Genomic DNA, 9,209 nt, shown 5'->3' with positions numbered 1-9,209 from the left:
TATAGACAACCACAAATTACACCCAAACACACGAAAGAAATAAATGTAGGCCATACAAATATTACACCCGGCCCGAAAATCGAACCTGGGACATCTGCGTGGCAGTCCGGCATGGTAACCGTTCGGACACGGAGGCAGTTTGAAACATATTTGTGTGGAACTAGACTAATGTTGTCTTTCCATACATCTTCATCTAACACGTAATCTTAAATTTTTAATTTAATTTTACCTATCGAGTTCTTAGGTTTTCGCGATTGTTACACATAGGAAATGAAACTATATTTCCGGATTTAAATCGCGTATATTTGTTTTTTCAAACAAACCGACGTTTCGGGCCCTTTACAGGCCCTTAACCGTGACGACGGGACCTGTAAAGGGCCCGACACCGCGGTTTGTTTGAAAAAACAAATATACGCGATTTAAATCCGGAAAAATAGTTTCATTAATTTTACCTGTTAATATTTTCAGAATTATTTTTTCATACTTCGAATGACTGAATTACACGACAACCATGTATCGATATATAATACACACAGCGCCATCTATCAGGCGCAGACGGTACTGACTCACCCGAAGGCACGCGATGGTAGGCGATGAGGCCGAGCAAGGCCGCCTCCTGGCAGAGGGGCAGCAGGCCGCGCTTGGTGGCGGACACGGCCAGCGCCGCGGCCGAGCGCACGTGCAGCACGCAGCGCACGTCGGGCCGTGACGAATGCACGGCCGCGTGCAGGGAGAAGCCTGCAACCAAACATTTTTGCTCAATTAACTGTCATTGCACTCCATCTTCAAACAAGGCTAAAAACACATAGACTTTAATGTTTAAAAAAAAACTTGCAATGTTCTTTTGATAGCGAGAAGCAAGAGTAGATCACTAAAGGTGTTAAGATAAGTAAGTTTATTTATAAAACGCGAGTGGGGGACTTGAAACTTAGGCACGTTGTAAAAAATGAAATCGAGTGTCGAACTGACCAACGCTTACGCTTAAAATAAAAAGCGTGCTTAAGTGCTTATTATAAAAAGCAAACTTTTTAAGCGCTTTTTGTTTAAACGCCCACCTCTACCTACAATCAAGACGAATCTAACGACACCTCATATGTCAAAATTCATCAAGCCGTTTAGGCTGACAGCGTGAAAAAGAAACGGACGCACATACACTTGAAAAACATAACCCTCCCGCAGTCGGGTAAAAAGACAGACTATACACAGAAAGCACTTGGACATCGCACCGTAAAGTCCGCAGTTGATTTTTTTTAACCATCGAGTATATAACCAGAAATAGAAACGAAATGTCATTTGGTTTGTTTGAAAACTATTCTGCCAAATCATTACGGTGACAACTGCGCTCCGATTGGCTAGCCCGAATTGGAAACAAATGACGGGTATCGTCAATTGTTTCAGTTCAAAACGACCAGTTTAACTTGAGCTTTGATATAATAGACGAAAATTTTAAAATTACATATTTAATAACCGATGAAATGTGATTCCGTATGTTTTGTATTTTACGTTTTGTTGTTTTTCCCACACCACCGAATGGATGGATCCCCCCATAGCTGGAGATATTATCGTTATTACAATAAATACAGAATATTTTTGGAATATACGGAGACTTACATACGGGTCAGTTGTGTCCACGTTACAATTTCAGCTTTCTAATTTGTGATTTAAGCACAAACGACAGTTGATATTAAAAAGTGATATAAGGCCCATTTGCCTGATGAGATGCCAGGGATGGATGGCCCTTATTTCGTCTCTATTTCTGGTTATATACTCGATGACAAAATTGGACACTAAAGTAAACGATGTAAAGTTCAATGTAAAAAAATGCCAGATTGTACATTATTACCTTCAACATTGATAGGAAAATTGGTAGTCCCCTGGTCTTGCACGACACCCTGCATGTCCACCTTGACGAGGGACGAGGCGGTGACCTCATGAGGCAACAGGCCTCGAGGTGTTGTCAGGACTTGCTCTACGGCTGTGTTGAGACGAGCCGTTATTTGACCGTTTGCACCGGCTGTAAGAAAGAGATTGTTTTACGTTAAACATATCGGGTAGGCAGAGACCACAGCCTTCCGTTTGCTACGATCTTTCGCCTGATCAACACACATCAATGTTTTCACACCCTTTCACACACGTTCGTCGGTTAAGACTTCTCTTAGTCTGAACCTTTTTCAAGCTTAATTTGTTTTTGATACGAAGCGACAAGGCCAATATGTTATGCGCCTGGTGCTAAGCGATGCGCCTGGTGCTAAGCGACACGCCTGTCCATAACAGTTGGTAAGAGCCGACCAAGGTGATAAACCGTGGTACGTGGTAAATGAAAACGCAGGCTGTGGCTTGTATGTTACGTGTTGAGATGATGGATAAGATTTAAGCACGTTTTATAATTTTACTTAGAGCAAGGCGCCCTGTATACATTATAATCGATTATTCGACTAGCGCCATCTAGCGAGCGGCCACAGAACTGGGTGGTTTGTCTAGTTTACTAGGCAACGGACATAAGACACCGCGATACAGTGCCGCGGCGTAGTGTTAGCAGACGCTCATTAGGTGGCGATGCTAACACAACGTAAATTTGTCACGACCTAATTATTAGTAGTACAGCTTCTTGGTTTTAGGGTGATGGTCGTAGTGGGAGAGCCTGTCATCTCTTTAAGATTTAAAGCTCTGAGTGACACTGCAACTGTTATAGACAGGTGTGTCGCTTTCCACCAGGCGAACGAATTCTTTGTTCCGTCACTTTGCATCATGAAAAAAAAGGGCGGTAGTAGTGGGAATTATAGTCGCGGTACCTGGACTGATTGCTCCTCGCCAGTACCGGGGTTTTTCGTTATTAATTTTCACAAAGATGGCGTATACTAATGTATAAACGTATTTGTGACTTTGTCAAGATGACTGTCAAGATATTTACTTACTCTGAGTCCAGCCGAAGAGGTCCACCAGCCGATAGACGGCAGCGAGCTTGCATCTGAGGATCTTCTCTCCCTTCTCGTACCCCACACCTTCGATACCACGAATATCGTTTATTGGAAGCACGCACGTTGGGCCCTGGAATGCAATAACATAACAACTAATAATGCGCTCACTCATCCTCGCACTAGGGAAAGCCTGTATCGCGGGTGCCATGGACACACGCGCAGACAACCACAAATTACACCAAAACTCACGAGACAAATAAATGTAGACCTTACAAATATTATAAAAATTAAACTTTTAATAATTACATTTCAACACTTTTTTCTTTCTTTTTCGTATTTCCTTTTATATGTATAAAAGGAAATACAAAAAAGAAAGAAAAAACAATTTTTAAAGTTGGTACAAATGTTTGTACCAACATAAATTTTGCTATTTATAATTAAATGACAGGAACTTTCCTAAAAATGCCGTGCGTACACGCTCCTGGTTGGCATTCTTGTTCAAATCTAGTTTTAAACAAATTAATGTATTAATCTATTTTGGATGTCGACTGTTGAGTTCGTCTAATAAATAAAAAAGAATCTCCCGACCCGGGAATCTAACCCGGTAACTCTGCGTGACAGACCAGCATCGTAACCATTCGGGCACGGAAACAGTTGAATAATAATAGTAGCCTATCTAAAGTCCCACTGCTGAGCACAGGCCTAGATTTTAGCTATTGAGGTGTGGGAAGCCCCGCCTCTCGCATCTCGCAATAATATACCATTTATACCATTATTTATTATCCAATGGTATAACTGGGATAAACTAGTGCCACCTATACCATTACAGGTATAAATGGGACAGGTAAGTGCCTTTTACATAATTATTTATTATCCAATAGTATAACTGGGATAAACTAGTGCCACTTGAAATATTACAGGTACAAATGGGACAGATAAGTACCATTTAGACCATTATTTATTATCTAACGGAATAACCGGGATAAACTAGTGGCAATTATACCATTACAGGTATAAATGGGATAACCTAGTACTACTTAAGCCATTAATGGTATAATTCAATAGTACGTCTGGTCCGAAGGCGAAAGTTTGTCTCAGATTCGACCTTGACAAGCACTCGATGGCGACAGACGGGGCAACGGGCAACACGGCGTGTCGTTAAACCGCTGGGCATTTTTCAAGTTTTGGGCTTCAGTTGCAAACAAAAAATTTTACAGGTTCTCTGTAGTACTTAAAATCAAAATGAGTGCTGTTATTCCAGCACCTATTTATTTATACTTTTTATACACGTTTGTTGTAACATGTATTGAATACGCCTATTTTTAAAACAGCAACTTTTTAAGTATTTAAACATACACAACACACACACATGTCTGTTACCATTTAATATGTACATAGGTCAATGGTATATATGTATATACAATTATTTTATTGTTATATTCAAGTACCTGAGTATGTTTGCGTGTTACGTGACCTGACTTAGGGCCCTAACTGAAAATCAGTACTGGGAACGCATTGCGTTTTCCAGCAAATACTGAGTTTGTTACCCTTTTGTCGTCTTTTGTTGTTACCGCGACTGACAACACACGAAGTATCTCAATTTAGTGTTCTTTTTATTATTTGTGTGAATAGTTCGTGTTTTAATTTAATCAAATTTTTCTATATACATTTCTCTTTTGTGTTTGTTTGTATTTTTGTTTCGTAATTATTTATTTATGTTTTACGGTGAATGTTTCATGTTTTCTTTTAGTCCTGTTTTGTTTCGTTTTCTTTTGTTTTTTGTCTTTTGTGGTGTCATTGTGGTAAACAAATAAACGTATTTTCTTTCTTCTTTTTTTTCTTTCAAATATCTCCATATAAAAATTATGTGCAAAGTTAGATATTTAATTTTGAAATAATTCGTTTTATACTTTTATTTTAAATTGTTTTCAGGATTTTATATGATCGGCAAAAGTACACCCTATCGTGTAATTAATTAGCACATTCTCTAGACAATATCCTTAGGTGCACCGTATATTTTTTTTGTAAGATCGTTATATAATAGTAAATATTTAAATCATTTGATGTAGCAAAACTACTTTTTCCCGCCTCTCCTTCGCTGACTCGCCTTAATGGAAAAAAGGAAACATCAGACGTACTCTTAAACTCCCGGTGTGAAGACGTCCACCGACCATCTCCTTGATGCGTTGCAGCAGAGGCGCGTCGCTGCCTTCGTGGATCTGCTGGTCCAGAACTCGCTCCAACTCCTCGCGGAACAGCTTGGACGACATGAGAGCTTCCACGCGCTTGCGACGCTCCATTTCGCGGACATCCTGAAAAATTTTCAATTTTTTCTTTTATAGTCTGTTTTTTGTTTGTTTTAAAGACGGAAATTTCTCGTAAAAAGATCATGGCCACCAAAGTATAAAAACAACCCATAAAAAAAAAATACCCATGGCGTACAAAAATGACACATCGATGCCTTAATTTCTCAAACTCGTATCTTATAAGGAGTGACTATTCACGAGATGAAAAACTTTTTATTTATTTTAAATTTCTTATCAAGGGTGTTCATTTGAATGCATTACTTAAAGTATAAGTAAAAGCCAGTGTGTGAGTATGAAGGAAATGTGCTGTGAAATCAACCTGCAAAATTTGTATATACAATCCATTCTTTCAAATTCAATAACTTTGTGCTTTAAGGTACGAGTTTGAGAAAGTAAGGCTTAAGGTTATAGAACAACATGTGTACTTCACAACTGCACGTTCTATTTGCTGTGGATACTGGGAAGATGCAAGCGAAAAGAGAATTATTATTTTGAATAATAAAATTGTTCTCTACAGATTTATTGCTGTGATGTTTTCTCTGCATTATAATCTTTTTAAACGACTTGAAGAAAAGGAAGAGGTTATTTAGTTAGAGGCCGAGCGTTACGAAACGCGGGAACACTAAAATCCGTTACCCACCGTACCGAACTTGCAACTAGAAATCCGCGGGTAATAGGTCCCCGATTCTACGAACATCTACCCACAGACCTGAAAAGTGTTAGAAACGATGAAACGTTTTGTACCCGACTAAAAATCCTTTTATTGGTATATTGAATTGTACAGTGTCGATGAGTTTCTTTCGAAACAATTTTAATTTAATTTTATTCGACAAGCAGTAGTTATACTACTTTATTTTATATTCATTATTATTATTATAATTTTATTGCTGACGATCATAGTTATCCCTTGACATTGTATTTCCAATTGTAATATTGTGACATTGATAACATGAAATAAACGATTCTATTCTATTCTATTCTATTAAGCGACTTCAAAAAAATAGGAGCTTATTAACCGACTTTAAAAAAAAAAAGGAGGACGTTCACAATTGAACTGTATGTTTTTTTTTGTATGTATGTTACGCACTCCGATTTCTATGATTCATTTTTTATTTGAAAGAGGGTACTTCAGATTTAAATTTGAAGAAAATATTCCACCTCCAAGGGTGGAAAACTAAGGGATGAATCCGGTTTCGCGGACTTCCCGGTTACCGATTTTAAAGTTGTCATTCCACGCACTTTTGAGGTCAGTTTTTTTAGTAATCTGTACCGAGATTATTTATAAAATCACATGGCGGAATGAACGAATCATCTAGTGATAAGCGACACGCGTCCATTAGAGATGCGCGACTCTGAACGTTACTGTTACTAATCATTCGTATAGGCAAATCATTCGCCCAAGTCGAATCCAAGCACAATCATTCGAATGCCATTCGGTAGGGTACACGAAGCAAGCAAAATTAGACAGTACTGCGATGACATTACAATTTAAATTCAATGTTTTAGCTTTTTCATATTCCTTTACGTGTCACTACGTTTAAATAGGTTGACTTGGGACATTTCTTTCGTGGTTTTTGTATTAGACCCGTCGTCCATTTATTTGTAAGTCAATGACTATACGTGTTCTATTTAGTACAGTTAATAAAAAAAAAATCATTAGTATAAGTAAAATACCTGTCGAATACAGCGGTTTTCTTGTAAAATTTCGTGGTAAGTTTGTATTTTTTTCTAACGTGAAAATTATTAGGAATTTAGTTTTCACACTGTATACGAATCCTCAATTTTACCATATATTTTTTCCAAAGTTATTGATTCAATAATTTCGCTCGAAATCAACCAAAGCCATTTGAGGTTGCATCGACTCTTAGGATCGTATTCCAGAACTGTACTCAATGCTCAAGTCAGGATTTGAGCTGACTTGAGTATGATTTCAAGCACTGGAAATACTACCCTAATGGCAAGGACTTGAGTATGATTTTCAGTACTCACTGCAATACTCAAGTCCTGACTTGAGGTATTGAGTAGAGTTCTGGAATACGACCCTTAAATAGCAAAGATCTGAGGGGCATTGCCACTGCACACGTCACACTAAGACATAAATTTGAATTTAATAGATAAATGTTACTATGACATCAACGAATTCTTAAACGACACTTACTACAACTTAATCTTTTTCACCTGACAAAGCCGCTTGACTTTTGTAATTTAATTGTTGGAATGAATTAATTTGTTTTTAATTTGAATTAATTTGTTATATTCACTATTTTGGACATTAATAATTAATCTGACATTCTTGAATACTAATGATATTATAAACATATGTAATACTTTAAATATATTTTCTTTAATCAAATTTTTATTGAATTGATATTCAATTATTTTTTGTGAAATTACTCCACTAGTTTGTTATAATTATTAAAACAAAGATCGAACACTTAGAAAAAATTCCTTCGATCCGGTCGGATTCGAACCGACGTCTTCTTGCATACCGTGGCAGACGCTATACCAACTAAGCCACGGAACGAACCAACGGACCTCACGAATTTTTCTATGTGCTTGCGTCGTGTCTTTGTACTTGGTCTTTCAACGACTTTTTAGTCGTAGCGCCATCTATGAGAAATCTATTACAGATTTATCACCCAGTTAGTACCTTTACAGCTACCTTATATATATATTTTTTTTTCATTTTTATATTGTCAATACCGGTAATTATGTTTGTATTATAATATTCATAAACCAAATATACTTTCAATATGTTTGTATGCCAAATGTTTGGCCGGACACAGTGAAACTATACCTACTCATTTTTGTACATGTCAACTTGCATATCTAACCTGTGACAAGTTCCATGTGGCTGTAATTATGTGAGCATTACTGACGCCTGCGTATAACAATCATTATATACTTACAGCATCAATGTCTGCCGGCCGTTGTTTGAGCCGCTCGTCCTCTTCGGAGAGGCCGGTGCCGTTAGGCAGGTTCTCTATATCCGTATCTGCCATGTCTGGGTCTGTTGACAAAGAATAGGAATTTGTTAAAAAAAAAATATATAGTGTACAATTTACGTATTTTAAGATAATACAAGGTGCCAGTTAAGTAACAGAAGCGTGTTGGCAAGTTGATAACGGCCGATAAAAACCAACTTTAGGATTATTTTTTATGATACAAAGCAACGGGACGAACACAGCCGTCCACTAACTGACAAATGGTCAAATATCCGTTTTAAATAGCAAAAGATAGATCACAAAATTCTCCATCAAAAACAGTTTTAATTAGTCAACGTGTTCCACTTATCGGAACTTAACCTAACTACGACGAAATATCATTAGACAATTTCAATATTCTAAGGGTCGTATTCCAGAACTGTACTCAATGCTCAAGTCAGGATTTGAGCAGACTTGAGTATGATTTCAAGCACTGGAAATACGACCCTAATGGCAAGGACTTGAGTATGATTTCTAGTGCTTTGAATCATACTCAAGTCCTGACTTGAGCATAGAGTAGAGTTCTAGAATACGACCCTAAAACTGCGTTAAGGTTTTTATGATATCTAAAAAAATATTTTGTCATTTACCCGCGTTTTAGTTAGTGGACGACAGAACAAGTCGTGCGCCTGGTGGTAACCGACACGCCTGTCCCATAGCAGTTGTAGTGGCATTCAGAATTTTAAATTGCAAAGATCTGAAGGGCACTACCACTGCGCCCGTCACCCTGAGACATAAGTTGACAAGTTTCATGCGCCTATAATTTCACCAGCACCCTTACCATTCAAAACCGGAACGCAGTGATTCTTATATTACTGCTTGGGTGGCAGAAATAAGGCGGCAGTGTTTCCCTGGACGAATTTTTTCACAAGGACCTCACGCGTCATGTTTCTTGATATTATAAAGAAAAAAAGGATGCAATACGATCTCAAACTGGGGAATTTACTGTACTACGAGTACCGTAACGTTAACGAAATTCAGTCCGTGGCAAACTAGGGGAT

General features: G+C 37.8%; 1 protein-coding gene across 1 annotated transcript; it reads right to left on the bottom strand.

The window, feature by feature from the left end:
* Positions 1-570: 570 nt before the first annotated feature.
* On the bottom strand, positions 571-8,234 carry LOC113235014 (protein hu-li tai shao-like; the record flags this gene model as incomplete). The annotated part of the gene is made up of 5 exons (XM_026470537.1): positions 8,134-8,234; positions 5,057-5,230; positions 2,916-3,048; positions 1,844-2,014; positions 571-738 (listed from the first exon to the last, which is right to left on the bottom strand). Coding segments are annotated over exons 1-5 (739 nt in total), but the record flags the coding sequence as incomplete, so codon positions are not given.
* Between the last annotated feature and the right edge of the window lie 975 nt (positions 8,235-9,209).

This window comes from Hyposmocoma kahamanoa, unplaced genomic scaffold (assembly GCF_003589595.1).
Source record: "Hyposmocoma kahamanoa isolate Upper Pololo Valley unplaced genomic scaffold, ASM358959v1 86881, whole genome shotgun sequence".
Classification (NCBI taxonomy): Eukaryota; Metazoa; Arthropoda; class Insecta; order Lepidoptera; family Cosmopterigidae; genus Hyposmocoma; species Hyposmocoma kahamanoa.
This window is presented reverse-complemented; position numbering and strand designations above follow the sequence as displayed.